General features: G+C 38.4%; 3 protein-coding genes across 5 annotated transcripts in view; all 3 read left to right on the top strand.

Annotated features, from left to right (window-relative positions):
- LOC127957234 (uncharacterized) overlaps positions 1-19,728 on the top strand; it is a 364,986-nt gene that overhangs the window by 227,598 nt on the left and 117,660 nt on the right. Inside the window, exons 2-5 of one of the 3 annotated variants that reach the window (XM_052555673.1) lie at positions 11,400-11,482; positions 13,448-13,573; positions 13,836-14,568; positions 14,599-16,550. The gene's annotated coding sequence lies outside the window, so the exon portion shown is untranslated. Of the gene's footprint in view, positions 1-11,399; positions 11,483-13,447; positions 13,574-13,830; positions 14,569-14,598; positions 16,551-19,728 lie in introns of those variants that run through there. The other 2 variants (XM_052555672.1, XM_052555674.1) reach the window with 2 other exon arrangements.
- Positions 6,578-9,246, top strand: LOC127957245 (transmembrane protein 250). Its single transcript, XM_052555691.1, has 2 exons — positions 6,578-6,643; positions 7,784-9,246. Exon 2 carries the CDS (start codon positions 7,972-7,974, stop codon positions 8,389-8,391), a length of 420 nt encoding a protein of 139 aa, XP_052411651.1. The 5' UTR covers positions 6,578-6,643; positions 7,784-7,971; the 3' UTR covers positions 8,392-9,246.
- LOC127957238 (nucleus accumbens-associated protein 2) overlaps positions 18,724-19,728 on the top strand; it is a 41,896-nt gene continuing 40,891 nt past the window's right edge. Inside the window, exon 1 of the mRNA XM_052555681.1 lies at positions 18,724-18,969. The gene's annotated coding sequence lies outside the window, so the exon portion shown is untranslated. The remainder of the gene's footprint in view (positions 18,970-19,728) is intronic.

Below are 19,728 nucleotides of genomic sequence, written 5' to 3'. Positions count from 1 at the left end.
GGTTTTCCGGCACTGTTCGTTTTACACATATATGTTTTGTTAAAACAACACAAATATATTTAGTTTTCCGACAAAACACAATTGTATTGTGTTTAATCAACTTAAAATGTTTAATTTTAAATTTTACTTAATTATCAATCGTTAAAGTAACGTAAAGGGTTTAATTTCGTGATTCAAAAAAAAACCGGAAGTGACGATTTCCAACGCATTTGATGACGGTGTGGAGGGGAGCAAGAGGTATCAGTCAGGTAAGAAAATCTAAAGTTTTTATTGTGTTAAGTCAAAGTCTTTAATTTCTCTTAGAGTTTCTGTTTTGAGGTGCTTTTGTTTTGCAGTCTAGTATTGTGTAATCGGTTTATTGCACCGTTAATAGATGATTTTGAAGCGTTGGGAGATGTGAAAGCGCACGACTCTCTGTAATGTATTTACTTTAGTATATATATATATACACTAGGGCTGAAACAATTACTCGACATTATTGACAACGTCGACGATAAAAATAAAATTTTCAGCAAATGTTTTTGAGTAACGTTAGTGGTTTGATCTCGTATCTGCCTGATTTGAAAGCCTGCATTAATGCAGTTTGACCAGTGTGGCGCTGTAGCGCAAGATTGTAATACACTCTCCTGATTCAATTAAAAAGAAGAAGATAGCACTTCAGTTTGAGGCAAACCGACCCGATCCGAACCTTGGATGAATATGTAAATATATACTGCACGCCTTCCTCTCAATAACTGCATAAACACAACAAAAAACTGACCGCGATGTAAAAGCAGCTCTTAAGAACACAGAGATATGGATGTTTGCACGAACTCTGAGGTTCTCCAGGCACTCCAGTAAAGAAAAGTCCAGTCACGTTTATTTATATAACAGTCCTTTATGCAATCGATAGCTTTTCAATATTAAACATGAAAATACAGAGTAAGTGTCGCTAGAATTATAACTTGATTTCCTTTTATAAAGCAGCTCTCCGGTATGGAGCTAGCTAATAATAAAATCATTTTATAAGTGGGGGAAATATTTCATTAAAGTCTTAGTTCTGCGCTAGATCAAACCAAACTGTTTTGATTATCATAACCCAATAAGGTATTTTAAGAGAGATTGTATTTATTAATAAAATGTTTATCCAAAAATAAAACGTCCTATCACTTACCTTTACTTTATATTATACATATGGCTTACAATAAGAGATGTTAAGAGACAGAATGATTTGTCATTCAGCTACTTCCTCATATAACTAATCAAATGGCGAATAGGAGTTTCTCTCTTATCTCATTTTGTGTGCCAAATATATTTGTATAAATTAATTGTATTAGTAATACATAATGACTTTAAAAAGTGGAAGTAATTACCTTTATTTGTTATAATATGTATATTTTAACTAATTTAAAAAGATAAATAATCAATAAATGTCCAACCATGAGATGTTGACCGAGTTTTGAGAGCCCTGGCTCAGCACAGTGGGAGTATTTGAAGCTTTGTTTATGAACATGGCGGTGTGGTCATACAATGACTTTAAACCGGACACTACTCTGAGCTGTTCACATTATACATATGCTCCAGATATGTAATCAGGTCCTCCTTTAGGAATGGTAAACATGACACTATTCATCACTCACACAAATAAATCACTTAATATTTTGATCATTGAATTGGTTTTTGCTGTTCAATTTTTTTTTTTTTTTTTTTGTAACACATTGCACTTCATGTGTACAGGTTTGTGCAGAATTTGAGACATCCAGAATTACCATAGGCCCATTAGAATCAACAATCTTTGCCAAACTTGATTCGGACTGCAAAATTTACGAAGATGTTTTCATACTGAAGAAGAGACCTTGGACAAATACTGAAACCCTCTTGGTGCCCACTACACAGGTAAGAACAACTGCACTCAACACAACCTTGTATTAAAACATTATTCTCTCACTGGTTACTGGAAATTGACAAAAAAAGACAGATAAGATAAGGTTTATTAATACAATAAATACAAAATATGTGGTATATCTATAAACTGATAGATTTATTTTGATGCAAGGCAGGGGTGTCCAGACCTGCTCTAGGAAAGCCAGTGTTCTGTGGGGTTCAGCTCTAACACACCTGCCTGGAACTTCAGGTAAGACTTTTTTGTTTTAAAATTCCCAAGAACCTTGATTAGCTGGTTCAGGTGTGTTTAAATGGCTAGATCACCCAAAAATAAACATGTCATTATTCACCCTCATGTCGTTTCAAACCCGTAAGACCATCATTCATCTTCAGAGCACAAATTATGATATTTTTTAAGGATGCCCCGATCATGATTTTTCATGGCCGATACCGATTTCTTTTACAAGCAAACTGGACGATTTTTTTTTTTATCTTTAAGCAACAAACAAGAAGGAAGGACAGTCCACAGTCTACAGTCCAAAATTGAGGGAAAGCTCAATAAAGCCCCTTTCACACTGCGATTCCGGCAAATACAGATCCCGTAACGACACGTGACATCAGGGCGTGACGTGTAATGTACGAGTCGAAAACATTAGGCATGTAATACTTTCACTGAATCTGGCGAACGATCTCGGTGTCACCGTGGAAAGTGAGGAACTAACTGATCTCTGCTTCATACAGTTTGCACTTTTTTTTTTTTCAGTGAACGTTGATCTTCCTTCAAAACAGCCGCTAAAAGAGTCGCACGATAACGTCATCACTACGACACGGCATTAGATCTGGCTTTTGTTCACACAGCGCTTGTCCCGGGATTGAACCCAGCAATGTTACTACGTCCCCGACCCGAGTTCAATGCTGGAATCAATCCCGGGATGTGTTTGCTTTCACACAGAAGTAATGTAGTCGGAGCACGCGGGCGCACTTCCGGAAAAATCGGCTGAAAAAAATTCCAAAGACCGGCCGATTACCAATTGCGTATTTAAAGCAAAAACCGTCTGGTTTCCAATTTATGGCCGGTCAATTGGTGCATCCCTAATATTTTTATGAAAATGCGAGAGATTTCTGAACCTCCATAAAGGCTGCAATGCAACTGAAATGTTCCCAGAGTCATAGTAAGGACATCAGTAAAACAGTCCATGTGGCATCAATGCTTCAACCACACTTTTACAAAGGTACAAGAATACATTTTGTGCAAAGAAAACAAAAATAGCGACTTTAATCAACAATTCTTCTCCAAATCACATATTCTGCCATTATGGACAGTAACAAGAGGCATGAACATTGCTTTCCTCTGCGTGTAATCAAGGCTCAGTGCAGGCGTGTTGTAGGTCAGCAGCACCATGTGCATGAATTATTTACGTGCTGTTGATAATGGTGGAAGATGCGATTTGGAGAAGAATTGTTGAATAAAGTCGCTGTTTTAATTTTGTTTGCACAAAAAAGTATTTTTGTTTACTTTGTAAAATTATGGTTGAACCACTGGTGTCACATGGACTGTTTTACTGATGTCCTTACTATGTTTCTGGGTCTGGGAACATTCCAGTTCTGTTGTTAACCATACAGGGTCCAGATGTGTAACATTTTCCACTGTAATGTTTGTTAGAATCCCATCTTGACTGCTTGCCTGGATTTCCCATAAGAAGATGAATGACTGACTTTTTTTCATGTAATTTTAGAAAAAAAAAACAAAGGCTAAATTTTGTTGTTTTCATCTTCAGACTAATGAAATTGAAGTATCCAAATGAAGACCCTAGCAGTATGGAGTATATGGTGAGTTCAAGGTTAATAAATTATTTGTTAAAGTTAATACACAATAATTTGAGTTCTCCATGCTTTTAAATACTTCTAGGATACAGACGTTGCCAGCAGTCAGGAGGTGATCCAGAAGACTCCTGGGAATCTATTTGAAGCTGCATCATTGAAGACAGTCCAGCAGAAGTTGGAGTTTTAAAGGATAAAGTTCTTCAGGACCTATAGCAGTTTACAGTCTGTAAAACCATGTTACTGGGACTGATTTATGGACTGAACTTGAGCAACCCTCCTGAACTCAGGTACACATTTGGAATACTGAAGAAGTTATTTCTGGAGCCACTTCCTGTTCCTGGAATAAGGTTTGATTGGTTGCCCATGAATGCCAATTAGAATTGTATTTGCTATTTTGTGTAATTTTGTAATGTGGTTTAAACTGTATTTTACTGTGTGTAATTATTTATTGCTTGTTTAACAAATACACTTTGATCATTTGTGACATCTTGTCTTTTGTCTCATTACAAGACAAAACATACAAAAAATGCTTTGTTGAAGGGAGTAACTTCAAAAAGAAAATATTGTGTTAAAGTAACTAGAACTAATTGTGTGGAACCACTGTCCATAATTGAAATGAGTAATTTGAAACAAACCTCCTTATGTTGATAGAGTGAAACAAATTTGGCTAGATTGTAATAAACCAAAACATGTTGAGTTAACTTAACCAGTTTAAGTTGAAGCAAAGTCAATAAATTGAGTTGGTTGAACATTACTATTTCACATAGATTCTACCTCATTCAGTTGTGTTGTCACAACACAAGGAGTTTGCATAGATTCAAAAAATTCCATTAATGTTATCAAAACACAATTTGGTTGTGTGGAACCACTGTCCATAATTGACTTAAGTAAGTTTAAAGAGTCATTTTTTTGAGTGCAGGGTCACATATGTAAAACTATATCAGGTGCCTTAGTAAAGATATATTTAAGCCAACCTAAGTTCACGCCACTCTGGTTCCTTTACATTTGCTCTTGGATCATTGCTCAAATCAGCTGTGTGACAAAGAAAAGTTTATGAATCCTATAGGCCTACTTGGTTCTATTTTTTATTTAGTGCTGTTTTTTGTTTCCTTTGTTTGTTTGTTTGTTTTTTTAAGTAAAAAGCTAAATGAAGTAGACAATTGATAATACTGAAAAAAAACACTGATTTAAGGATGATCATTGAACTGTAACTACTAAAATGTGAACTTCGTTTTGGCCTGCAAAAATATGCCATCCCTGCAGCACGCTGTTTGCAACACTTTGACATGTGTCTGAATGCATTCGTTGACCTAATATTCATAATATTGTGCAATCAGAAGCAAAAGCAAAACATGAAAACTTCAACTGACTCTCAATGTGGTCAAGTATGTTGTAAAAGATAGCATCTCATCACAAATTCCCTCCGTATCCACAGAAAGCTCATCATCAAGCCTGACTGCTGCTGAAATTATTACACTGTTGATTAAATTAGTAAAAGCAATCACAATCTCTTAATGTAAGTTAATTGCGAGAATTTATTTAGCCCTACTGATGGCTTTATGCATGTTTGATTAAGTATTATAAGGTTTGTTTTGCAGATTTTGCATAATATGTCTTTAAATCTTGCACAAAGTGATCAGGCGCCCCATTAACGATCATAATAAACTCTTTTTAAAAGCGCCTCCCGTTATGATTTATCTGCGGCGAGATGTGCTGCTCCGCTCACTATCTGGCCATCTGACAAATAGGCAGGATGCAATCGTACAGTCATACCATAAATCTACAGATGGGCAGAGCTGTGCTGTGCACTGGAAAAGTTAGGCAGAGGTCAAATCAACTTTATGAGAGATCTCTCTCTCTCACACACACACACACACACACACACACACACACACACACACACACACACACACACACACACACAGGTTTATTTCTCTATCTTAGTAAGGACATTGCATAGACTTCCATTGATATTCTATCAGGTTAATGATGTTTTCTATCAGCTGACCCAACCACCCCTTAAGTTAGCCATATCATGTGAAGAACACTACATCAACATCTTTTGGCTAATTGTCCTCACTATTGCGTTGTATTTCACAATATAAGTGAGGAGTACATTTGGTATTCACAAGTAAGCCTATGGTCAAAAGAAGCAACATACATAGGCACATAAACAGTTAAACAGAACATCTTGAGTCTGAAGGCATTAGAGATGGGAATGATATATGCAGATATTCAACATTATGGCATTCCTGTTAGCTGTTTGATGAAAACTGTTGCAAGAGCAGAGCAGAGCAAAGTGCATGGAAGCTATTTTAAACCTACTGTTGGGAGACATAGTTTGATTTCTGGCTTATATCTAAAATTACAAAATGGCATTGTGAGGATTAAATTGGACCCACTAGTAAAAATAAATGAATAAATAATTATGATTATTATTATAATTCAAGACATAAGTGTTAGTTTACTGCAGACTTGTTGATGAATCTATTAATATTATTTAGGCTACTTATATTTATATTACAATATATTTATTTTTATAGAAAAAGTCACCAAAGTAGACCGAGTATCAAAATTTAATTCACAGAAGCCACTTTTGACTCAAAACGAGGGACCACAGTTAATTTAACCAGCACAAACTATTCTGATAATAATATCCTAAATTCTTGAGAAGAAAAATTAAATAGAAACGCAGAATCTTTGTTGCCATGCTCACTGTCGTCAGAGATATAAATAGATAGATAGATAGATAGATAGATAGATAGATAGATAGATAGATAGATAGATAGATAGATAGATAGATAGATAGATAGATAGATAGATAGATAGAAAGCCTGCGCCTTTAAATTGTCCGGCTGTTGTCATAGTAACCAGCGGACCAGTGTGTTTTGCGACAGACCGTGTTCCGCGCCGCAGCACACATCTTCTCCAGCGGAAGAATGCAGCATAAACCCATGTGAGTTTCATTCACTTATTCTGTATATAATCACATTTGATGTATATATTATATGCAATATGTGAATCTCATGACGAGAGGTGAGTGATAATGTGATCTGCCCTTAGTACAGCTTTATACGAGGCCTTGCATTTATAGAATAACCATTACATGAAATATAGGCAGATTTCGGCATGTTTGCGTGAAAACGAAAATTCTCCTTATGTTCTTTAAACACTTAAACCTTCACAAAACCCATTACTATGGATTTTTGACATAGTACCATTAAAAATATTTTGAGTACTGTGTAAATACAGTGTTATGAAATACAGGATATTGTAATCGTAAGGTATAAAATAGTATTGCTAAAATAGTATAGAATACTCGAGAAATACGGTTTATGAGTAGGGTATTCATTCTGTATCATGGTATTACTATGTGATACCATCACTGTACCATGGTACTCCCCTTGCATTCTGTGAGAGTGCTACTGATGTAATCTAAATTAAACATTGTTTATAGCACATTTACATCACATTTATTATTATTTTTGAGACTGACCAATTATATATATATATATATATATATATATATATATATATATATATATATATATATATATATATATATATATAAGGGAAACTGCCTTTGATTTCCAGGGAATACATTAACTGATAAAATGTACAACCCGAATGTGAAGTAAGTCAGTTTTAATAAAAGCTTCTGCCAAATGCATTAAGGTAAATATCAATAGCATTAGTTGAGCTAATGCATCTATTAATTCTAAATTACAATTTATTTACACATTGTCATCAGTCTACATGCTTTAAATAGAATAATTTTAAGCTTGAAAAAGTATGCATGTATTTTCAAAACACATGGTAGAAGAAGTGACTGTGAAAATGTAAGTAAACATAACTGTCTTCTTATATAATCAGAGAACATCAGTGTTTCCAGTGGAGGTAAATAGGTTTAACAAGGTATTTAGAAAGTCTTTTATCAAAGCGTGTGTTATCGTATCTTGTGCATTTTGTTTTTATATACTTATATACAATCATAATTACTCATATTAGCCAAAAATTGTCTGATCAATCTGCCTAAATGATACTATTGTCATATCACGAAATTTTTTTGATTATTATTATTTATTTTTTTCTCCAGAGTTTCAGTGTGATGGAGATGCCCAGTGGATGAGCGCCAGTGCACTTAGTCATGGGAACATCGCATTTACATCCATCTGCATTTTAGTTAGCTGCCGGTGGTCCTGTTATGCAACATGCAGCCCTGGAGTTACTGGAAGAGTCCTGTGAGTGGGCCTTCCTGAAACCAGGGAGTTTCCAAGCCCACCCATGCCTGTCATTCCCATTCCACGGAGGGTCCGCTCCTTCCATGGCCCTCATACTACCTGCATGCACTCTGCCTGTGGCCCGGCGCGCACCGCCCAGCTCGTACGCAGCAAATACAACAACTTTGACCTGTACCTGAAGTCTCGATGGATGTATAGTTTCATCCGGTTCCTTCTCTATTTTGGCTGCAGTCTTTTAACCTCCCTCCTCTGGGTGGCACTATCTGCACTCTTCTGCCTGCAGTACATCAGCGTGCGAATTTTCCTTCGCCTTCAATACAAGCTGTCCGTCATTCTACTGCTGCTGGGTCACCGCCGGCTGGACTTTGGCATCGTCAATGATCTGTTTATATACAGCATGCATGTTACCATGTTTCTGATCGGAGGCCTGGGATGGTGTTTCATGGTTTTTGTTGATATGTGAAGTTCGGACTGGTTGAATGATCACTGTGTTGAATGACACTCCGTTTGATTTGCTTTCTGAGCATGCAACATTTACACATCTTGACAAAACTGAGAACATGTGTGTAACACTATTAAAAAGAGCTGAAATCCTTTTCCACAGCTTGCTTCTCATTCCAGTGTAAGAAAAATGTTATGAGCGTGTATGTTTTTTTTTTTGTTTTTTTTTAATATTAATTAAATGTGTTGTGTGTTGTATTCTAACACTGTGCTAGGGAAATAGGATTTACGTTTTGTTTTTAATGTCAGTAAACCAATGTTTCATATATTTTTATATCTGCATGTGCCTCTTATGTTTTCTTTTGAGAAGGTGCTATTTAATCTAGGTTTTTCTTCCTTCCATTCTCATGCAGAAATATCCTTCGCTAATGGCCACTTTCAGCTTACTTGCAGTGTGCAGACCATATTATTAGTATGGTGCCAATCAGAGCATGAGTCTAATGCCCCATGTTGCATTAGTGTGGTGTTATTGGCGCCAGCCTGGCATGAAAGTAAAGTGAGTGAGTACAATCTCCTATTGTTTGAGGATCAAACATCATATGCCTCACACTTGGCCAAGCATGCTCTTTTGTTCTGAAACTGAATGGACACCAGTGACAGTTCAGACAAACCATTGTACAGCCCAACCCAGAAGGATCAAAGCCCTGATGAACTGACACATGTACAGCTGCCGGATGACTGGAGTATCACCTGTGTCAAAGGGAGGGACACATATCTACAACTGCAGACCTGCTCAAATAGTTGTTGTGATGTAGCACAGTTCAGTAACATCTCAGGAACAGCGTCAAAACACTATGAATAAAAACTGCAAATCTTACCAGTGTGTACAGTTCTGACTTCAAGTGTATAATAAATGTGTTTTTGTCTTTGAACAATATGGGGTTTTTGTGGCCGATACTGATAACCAGAGAACAAAAACATTGATGGATGTACATTCTCATTGAACACTTATTTTACATAATACTGGCTTGAAATCCACAAATAAGTTGTGCTTCTAAATGTCCACAACACACTCTTAGTATTGTATTTGTACCATGTGTGCCAAAGACCCTTTTGTTCGTGGAACTGCTTTCTTATGCTAAAGATTCAAAATTATTCATTACTAGTTAAAAATCATCACTTTAGAAGCAACGGATCAGGCTGTTTCTAAGAAGTTACAAGAGTAACAAGGAGCCAGCACAACTGAAAACTACTTTTATACATAAGTTAAATAAACAAAAAGTTATTACAGAGTAACCTTTTAGACGCAATATTGCTGGTTACTTTGTCTATTTTTTGCTTTGTCAAACAGTTCCAAAAAAGCCACAGTTGAACCAAGCAACACACGTTAGTGGTGTTTTGTTTCTAAATAAATCAGTATTTTTGAACAAATTGGTTGAACAAATGATTCAATATGACTCGGTACCTTTCATTTGCTGTCTCCTAGTGATGTAACAAAATATTTTGAATTCATCAAACATAAATATGAAATAATTAGTCTTTCTGGCCATTATATCAGTGTGCACCAGAGCGGTGTCTTTGGCCCGATCAACGTTTCATCAACAAGGTCTCCCCAGTGCCTACTGTTGCACTTTCCTCTACATGATGTTTACATAGTAGACAAGTCTTATTTATTTTTTATTTTTTTTCATTTCATATGAGTGAACACCTCATAGATGCCAGGAGCCAACTTGGTGTGATGGTGTAGAATCCTTAGCAATGGGGCTTGATGGGGAAGGAGGGTAGCAGTAATAACACCCACTTTATCCAGTTTATCATCTCAAGTTCATAGTGCATGTGTGTAACAAAGTTCAATTGTATAAAGAGGAAGGAGACCTTGGTCGGCGTACTGGGGCTTGTGGGAAACTTAATTTAATAATAATAACAAAAATAAACAATCGCGCCAGATGCGCATGTACTTCACAATTTGTTTCGGCGCCGCACTACTGCAGTCTTCGTGTCTTTTCTCTCTCCGCACTTCAGCTTCTCACTCCCATGATTCCCCAGCTCTCTCTGTCCCCGCCACATACCCCCACCGCCCGACTCAGGCCGGGGAGCCATCCGTCCTGCAGCACTCCATATTTTACTGATGATAAATGAGATGACACCCCATTTAAGTAAACAAAATGGTAGCGATCGGACAGGTAGGATCTAAACCATCTTAGAGCCTGCCCTTGAATACCTGTATAGTTTTGTAATCTATCTATGAGTATGTCATGATCTATGGTGTCGAACGCAGCACTAAGATCAAGTAAGACTAGAAATGAGATGCAGGCTTGATCTGACGCAAGAAGCAGGTCATTTGTAATTTGAACGAATAACGAGGAATAAACCTCCTGTCATATCCCGCCAGCCCAAGGAACTGCCTCACCTCCTTTTTGGTCTTGGGCCTGGGGCAGGTCGCAATTGCTGCCGTCTTATCAATTTGGGGATGCACCTGCCCGTGGTCCGAGTGGAAGCCCAGATACCTTACCACCCAACTTCTTTGGGTTGGCCATTAGCCGCGCCCGTCTCAGCGCCCTGAGGACAGCCCTCACATGTTCCATATGATAATGTCATCCAGATAGTCCGCGGCATATGCAGCAAGGGGTCGCAGCACTCGATCCATGAGGCGCTGAAACGTAGCTGGGGCCCCGAACAAGCCGAAAGGAAGCGTCACAAATTGGTGCAATCCAAATGGCGTGGTGAAGGCTGTTTTTTCTTTGGATATGGGAGATAAGGGGATCTGCCAATATCCCTTTGTTAAGTCCAATGTCGAGTAAAAGTGAGCCATACCTAACCGATCGAGCAACTCGTCAATCCGCGGCATTGGATAAGCATCAAATTTTGATCTTGCATTCACCCTGTGATAGTCTACACAAAATCGCACCGAGCCGTCCGTTTTAGGCACCAAAACTATCGGGCTCGCCCAATCACTGTGTGACTCCTCGATTACTCCCATCCTCAGTATTGCCTCTAATTCGGTCTGAACTACTTTTTTCTTGTGTTCAGGCAATCTACAGTACATGGCCTGCTGCGAACCACCACGCCCGGCTCTGTCTCAATGTGGTGCTGAATCAGATCAGTACGACCAGGTAGGGGCAAAAACAGATCTGTAAATTCTAACTTTAAACGGCCAATGGCAGAAAACTAAAGGCAAAACTTTTGGGGAGAATTAGGGGAGGACAGGATACACACTAGATAAGACTTAAGGCAAGATAACATTGCAAGAACAATTTCTAGATCTAGAACTAAACAATGGCTATATGAAGGGGCATGATAAAACGTAAGAAGGAGACAGGAAAAGAGAAACATACGGCAAAACTAGACAAGGCTAGGCAAGATTTCAGCAAGGTAAGCACTGGCAAGAACGATTTCTATAACTAGAACTAAACAAGGGCCAAATTAAGGGGCATGGTAAAATGCCCCTTATCATCCAGTATAACACTGTTTGCTTTCACTGGCTCTTCTGCATCGCTGCCAGTCCAGGTAATAGTGTACATAGGGGATCTCTGGCAAAATCCATGGTGTATTTCACCGCCAGTATAAGATACCTATAACACCATCACAACAGATGATGGCTTTCATGTAATCATTTCACACTTAACTGCTTTCTTGGCAGTAAGGGGCATCCAAAAATATCCACACATTTTTGAGACAGTGGAACTCCCAAGTTATATTGTGCATACCTTAACATGATATGATATATTGGTGTGTTATAACCAGAGTTTGGCTATTTAGAAAATATAGATGGTGGTTCTGTATGTCCTTGTTATTTTAAAACACTTTGCAGTCCAGTCAAATATTTCTGCAAAGTTAGGTGAGGCACAAAATAAGCAATTGATGAGTGTCAGACCTGTAGAACTACTGGTAAAGAAGTTTTAAGAATATTCAGTCCATCACAATTACTTGATTTTTCTTGTTGGTTCTGACTACAGTTCTACAGTCTTTTAAGTGGCCTGAGTAGACGCTATAAATGGCATGTTCTTTGTGATGTGGTCATGAATCCTAGGAATAGCAAAATATAAGACATGCCCTTTGTGATGGAAAATTGAGAGGTTTCATGACTCTGCACAATAGTGGCCTCTGGAATGTAAATTATTCTGTCATCCCTCTACAATTCTTATTTGGTATGTGACAGACCACTTTACACTTTAACTTGCTTATTAAGAAAAATCTAGTACTGTCAATCAGAAATAATTCTGAAATTTTTCTCGAGTTGGTGAGAGAAGATTTAGGATGAAGTCACACTCAACTTTAAGCACTGAAATTATTTTGGACCCCACAATAAATGAGCAACAGAATATGATGTTATACACTAGGGCAGAGTTTCTCAACTCTAGCTCTTAAGGATCTCTTATTAGGGATTGAAAAGGTCGTCTCAGTGTGATTTTGTGTTGTAGAGCAGTGGTTCTCGACACCAGTCCTCGGGACCCACTGCTTTGCATATTTTGTATATTTCTAAATCTGACACAATCAGTTCAGTTCACTGATCTATCTCCTAAGGAGCTGATGAACTGAATCAGGTGCGTTAAATAAGGTAGATGTCATGATCCTGTCTATAAACATCTGTTCACCCACTCTTCACATGGACTTTCACACTACACTGACTGTTACACATCACCCTGGACTAGATATCCCATTGCTTTAATGACAAGCTCACCTGAAACTAATCACACACAGCTGCTATCAATAACACACACTATGTAAATCATTCTCACACCACCATTCGGTGCCGAATATTGTTTATCCTAACTACCTTACCAAGCACTTCCTAGTTTCCTGCCTGTTTTTGGATTTTTCTCTATTGTCTTGCTGTTTGTCCTCTGTTTGCCCCTGCCTGGACTATTGCTCGTGTACTCGGGTTATCTCTCTTGTCAAGCCCTTTGGATATTGTTCGCCAATCGATGACCCATGCATGCTCTGGGAATACTCTTGTGTCTTGCCCTCAACATACCTGTTTGCCTTTGTTTGACCCTGCTTGTGTTTGACTATATTTCTAAATAAAAGCTTGCACATGGATCCGCATCCCTCATGTCTCGTCGGCTCCTGCATTTCAGAATACTTGGCTACACATGGATCCAGCAGCTTTTCTAGGGGACCCTGTCCAGGTATGGACCCAGTCGATCAGCTACTCAAGTTACAACAGGGGAGTTAATTTATTGAGGATTACATACAGCAGTTCTGTGAGTTGTCTTATCAAGTACCACTGTACGATGAGGTTTTGTTTAAGGACTTGTTCCGTTTTGGACTTAATGAACCCATTAAATCACAGTTACCAGGAGGGGAATTTCAATTCAGAGGGGAACAGATTTTTTAATGTCAAAATCTGTTAAAGGATTTTTAGCCTGCATTAATTAGCTGTATTAACCTAATGTACTTGCTACATCATTGGTAGAATGGCATCTACGCTAATTTTAGTCTGTTTCTTTCTTATTCCGAGGTCAGCGTAGCCACCAGACCCAGTCTGTATCCAGATCAGAGGGTCACTGCAGTCACCCGGATCCAGTACGTATCCAGACCAGATGGTGGATCAGCACCTAGAAAGGACCTCTACAGCCCTGAAAGACAGCGGAGACCAGGACAACTAGAGCCCCAGATACAGATCCCCTGTAAAGACCTTGTCTCAGATGTCCACCGGGACAAGACCACAAAAAACAGATGATTCTTCTGCACAATCTGACTTTGCTGCAGCCTGGAATTGAACTGTCAGCTGCACCTAAATCTGTGATTTCAGTTCTTCAGTCTCCCAGACTGGCATCTAGTATAAATGATCCACCACTGGTGGCGGCATGTGCAGCTGGTATACCAAAACCCACTCACTCTAGCCCTCCGGAGGCCTGTTCCTGAACTTTTTCCCCTATCTGTAGTGCTTCCCACAATGTTGATGGCTTTATGGAGTGTTTGGGCTGCATACACCACCACTGAGACTCGTGAGACAGTGGCACCTACTATGATGTTTCCCAAGGTGGCAGCTGATGCTACAGAACCTCCCAAGTTAATGGCTCAAACTGTCTTGTCCCCAGAGGTGATGGCGCCCACTGCAGTTTCTCCAGAGGTGGCAGCTCATGCTGCAGAATCTTCTGAGGTGGTGAAGCCAGCTTCAGCTTCTTGCATGATGGTGGCACCCATTAATGAACTCTCGCTGTTTTCTTATGATACTGCTGTAGATCCTCCAGAGGTGGCGGCAACCGCTGCAGAACCTCCAGAGGTGTCAGTTGTACGCGTCTGTGAACTCATTACCTGTCTTTTCATGGCCATGGAGGCAGCCTATGAACTTCCTGTCTGTCCCGGTAGTTTCTAAATAAAAGCTTGCACATGGATCCGCACCCCTCACGTCTTGTCTACTCCTACATTACAGTAGACATTCAAAATGTGCGGAGCAGTAGTTCCCAAGAACTGCAGTTGAGAACCACTGTTGTAGTGGGTCTTACTGTGATCTATACCCATGTACCAAACAGCAACTCAGATATTCAGGTTTCATGGAGACCCTAGTTGAGGTTCCAACTGACCTATCGGTAAGCCTATACAGGTTGTGAGGGTGAGCTTGGAAATGTAATGTTTTAACTCCAAACTCTGAAAGAGTTATTCCCTCATCCTGAGAGAGACTGAGGTAATGGAGTTAGAGTGGCCTTGTTTATGGCCTTCAATGTGAAAGCAGCTGGTCTCCATCATGGCGGTATCCCTAGAACCCGTTGGTGGACACTATAGCGGTAAGGGAGGCCACTGAGCCAAAGGAGGAGACATTTCGAGATTGGTTAACTAATTGAGTTATTGGTGGGCTAGAAGCTGTGAACATTGGGCAGCCATTTATGCTGCAGCAACAAGGGAGCAGTTGGGGGTTCGATGCCTTGCTCAAGGGCTCCTAAGTTATGGTATTGCCAGCCCAAGATTCGAACCCACAACCCTAGGGTTAGGAGTCAAACCTTCTAACCACTAGGCCACGACTTCCCTATTGCAGTGGTGCCATCTAAAAATGGACTGAATTTGTTAGTTTTTGTAAATTCAAAAACAATACAAAACCTTAAATTCCCTAACATCAGCTGGTGACGGAAATGCTGAAAGACACAGCACCCCTTGCTGCACAGTGAAGCTGGCCGTGACTAGAGCATGGTGTCCACTGGCGCTGACTTTTTCATGTGTTTTGCACCACGTCTCGACAGGGTGCTTATTTAGAAAGTGAGATGATGCAACTTCACTTTTGCTGCATCCGTTTTGAAAGTCTTGTCACATATGTTGATACACTTGCATCTTTATCAATGCACACAAATCGGATTTGAACACTTGATCACTTCTAAATGAAAAGATCTGATCTGAGAGAAAAAAATATTTCTGGAATAAGTTTGCGCTGTTGAGGCTCACTGTTTGTCTCTTTGTGAGAGACTTAAAAACAAATAAGCTTAACACACATAAAGAAACTCAGAAGAAACACATGGATGTAAAAAAATCAAAATGTTTAGTTATTCCTAACACGATTTAGTTAAGTAACATACAATGACAATTGAGCTATTTTGCTCTAATCTCACAACGTTAAAAAACAATCTAAACACCTAAAGAGTCAGCTAGTGCAGGCATTACCTGAAGTATTGTGCACATGCACATTTACACTGCGCTCTTTCACTGCATGATTCAGTTATTAAAATACATTCAGAAAATGTGTATATTTATACAACTTCATATAGTTAATCAATATCACACGAAGATTCTTTTTTTTTCTCCAAAAACTACTTTTTTTTTTTTTTTTTTTACAACAGTTCAATAAACTAGAAGTTTATTAAGATGCCCATATTGCCTGTGTTAACACTATTTCGATAACATGAATAATGGCAAACAAAGCCACAGCCACTGATCTATTTATTGTATAACAGAGATCAGTAGCCACACAGCTATTTTTCGTCTCTGAGCAACACAACAGTGTTTAGTTCGTGAATAAATCAAATATTTAAATGATTCGGTTCAATCGAAATAACTCACTTATTAACATGACTTGCTGCTGCCTACTGGCACTTTTAATTTTACATTTAAATTATCTTTTTATTATTTAAATAATTTCAAATATCAGTATTCAACGTTTTATGTTTAATATATCAAAACATTATTTATCTGTTTGTAAAAAAAATAGGCCTTTGTAAAAGGTAAATAAAAAAATGCAGATTTGAGTTTGTAAAACACTGATGAAAATAAAGATGAATATTGATATTTTGTTATAATATCATGTTACAATAAGCACTTTGTTTTAAAAAAAAATTATGTTATATTATATGTGTTTTATTTTATGTATAATATAAAATTTAAATTCTAATTCACAATCTCAACAAAATAAAATATGGTGACATGCCAGTCAGCTTATCAACTCAAAACACCTGCAAGCGTTTACTGAGCCTTCAAAATGGTCTCTCAGTTTGGTTCACTAGGCTACACAATCATTGGGAAGACTGCTGATCCCCTTGGAATTATAAGGTTCTATCTGCATTCCAAGTAGTTTTGAGATATTGAGCTTCAAAGTTTTTGCATTCCATTCCATTGTGTAGATAGAACCTTATTGTTTTTTAAATAAAAATCCCATAATGTATACAACATAAAAAAAATCTATCACATAATGTAAATAAGTAGTCACAGAATAACAATATGGAAAAACTCAATTTTGACAGAAATGTCAGATAGAACCTTATAATTCCAAATCATTGACAGCCTTCACAAGGAGGATAAGCCACAAACATTCATTGCCAGAGAAGCTGGCTGCTCACAGAGTGCTGTATCCAAGCATGTTAACAGAAAGTTGAGTGGAAGGAAAAAGTGTGGACTTAAAATATGCACAACCAACTGAGAGAACTGAGCCTTTTGAGGATTGTCAAGCAAAATCAATTCAAAAATGTAATTGAACTTCACAAGGTATGGATGTAGGCTGGGTTCAAGGCATCAAGAGCCACCACACAGACGTGTGTGAAGGAATTTGGCTACAGTTTTCGTATTCCTCTTGTTAAGCCACTCCTGAACCACAGACAATGTCAGACACGTCTTACCTGCGCCAAGGAGAAGAAAAACTGGACTGTTGCCCAGTGGTCCAAAGTCCTTTTTTCAGATGAGAGCAAGTTTTGTACTTCATTTAGAAATCAAGTTCTGAAGAGTCTGAAGGAAGGGTGAAGCTCATAGCCCAAGTAGCTTGAAGTCCAGTGTTAAGTTTCCACAGTCTGTGATGATTTGGAGTGCAATGTCATCTGCTGGTGTTGGTCCATTGTGTTTTTTGAAAACCAAAGTCACTGCACCTGTTTACTAAGACATTTTAGAGTGCTTCATGCTTCCTTCTGCTGACCAGCTTTTTGAAGATCCTGATTTAATTTTACAAGCACCTGCTCGCACTACCAAAAGTTGGTTAAATGACCATGGTGTTGGTGTGCTTGACTGGCCAGCAAACTCACCAGATCTGAACCCCATAGAGAATCTATGGGCTATTGTCAAGAGGAAAATGAGAAACAAGAGACCAAAAAATGCAGATGAGCCGAAGGCCACTGTCAAAGAAACTGTCAAATAACACCTCAGCAGTGCCACAAACTGATAACCTCTATGTCACACCAATTTGAGGCAGTAATTAAAGCAAAAAGGAGCCCCTACCAAATAGAGTACATTTACAGTAAATTAACATGCTTACCAGATTTTTCTTATTTTACATAAAAACTAAAAACTATGATAAAAAAAGTAATAATCAAGTCAGAAATGTACTTTTACTATGGTAAAATAATTAATATCTTATAATAAGTAATATCAGTATAAGTAATATGGATATGAGATATTAATTTGTGGGTAAAATATTACAATATGTGAGAAACAGAGATTGTGGAGGGAGTGATGTACAAAACATGAAACTAGCAAAACGAAATGGTCAGGATTGTTGCTAATGAGGTGGATGGTTGGACAAATTCACTGGGACAAAATGTGTCAAAGGCAGCATTCAGTACTCAAATATGTGTGAGTTATAACTCATCCAGTGCTTTACTATATAACTGATCGCTCAACATGGAAACCTGGCTTTCTGCATACAGTAGGTGTGTTCTGTCCCATGTACATTTATGTTTGTATTTAAGTGGCCATAATAAATTTGAGATAAAGTACTGTCAGACTATTCAGCTACAGACCACACAAGTACCTTGAAGGTTATCTGCTTTGGTGATTAATCACCCAGTCTGGTTTCTTTGGAATAATAGCCTACCAGACTGCCTGTACATTTATTATTTAATAGTGGCGTTTACTTTGAGGAATACATGTTAAAACTGCTTGCCATAATTGTTTCAATAGATATGAAATGTACGGGACAGTCCGACTGTGTCTTTAAAAACTCCTGAAAGCGTTCGAGAATGATGTCAGACTGAACGCGAAATCACTTCCTGAACTGAGAGAGAGAGAGAAAGAGAGAGAGAAAGAGAGACTCAGACAGAGGCAAATGGGGAGAGCGCTGGCGTTGTAGGGAGAGAGTAGTGGAGGTGAGGAGGGTCTGGCTGAACACGGACCCCGCTTGAAACTTCACATCCGAAGAAACCCGCCGCTATAGAGCGTCGCGCTCTTATATGGAGGAGAGACTCGCCGGGTAAATATCATGTTATAACACGCATCATGTTTGGGTCTTGATGGCAGGACTGCATGGCGCATATGGAGCCATATTTTATTTCCTACTTCATATATTTATATGATTCAGAGTCGCTGAAGGAGATCAGATTTCAGTGCGGAGGGTAATGTCATATAGGCTACTTAGAACTAAAACTTAGGTTTGCTCTAACCTCGTAAACATTAGCCTCAAATGCAAGTCATTTGTTTTTAGCTAATGAAAGTTATTTGAGAAAAAAATTAATAAAAGTGTGGCAGTGAAGGAATGCAGGTGGATTCGGTGGAATGTGTTTTTGCGAGCAGAATGTGAGAACGTGAACGCGCGCGTGTTCGAGTTTATTAGTGTTTTAATGCAGATTGATGATGATGATGATGATGATGGTTACTGCAGATCATCACAAACACTGTTACAACTCACTTTACTTTTGCAAAACTACCTAAGGCCTGTCAAGTACTGTTTTTGGACATGCCACCACGGTGCTACCAACGTTGGTGACATGGTAAATATATACATTATCTGAAAATGGTAGTAGCGTCGTAGTACACGTTTTAGGGCTGTGATATTCTTTGAAGAACCTTGGAGTTGCTACTTGAATACAGAAAACAAACAGATCAAGGTTTTTTTCTCCTTTTTCTTTTTTCTCTCTTATCTTATACAGATTGAAGTCACACAGAGGTAAATCACATTTGATTGTATTTGCTTCATTCTCTGACAGCATATGCTGACGATCTCCAGTTGCAA

This window comes from Carassius gibelio, chromosome B5 (assembly GCF_023724105.1).
Source record: "Carassius gibelio isolate Cgi1373 ecotype wild population from Czech Republic chromosome B5, carGib1.2-hapl.c, whole genome shotgun sequence".
NCBI classification, from domain to species: domain Eukaryota; kingdom Metazoa; phylum Chordata; class Actinopteri; order Cypriniformes; family Cyprinidae; genus Carassius; species Carassius gibelio.
Note: the sequence above shows the minus strand (reverse complement) of the source record. Positions and strands in the feature narration are given on the sequence as shown.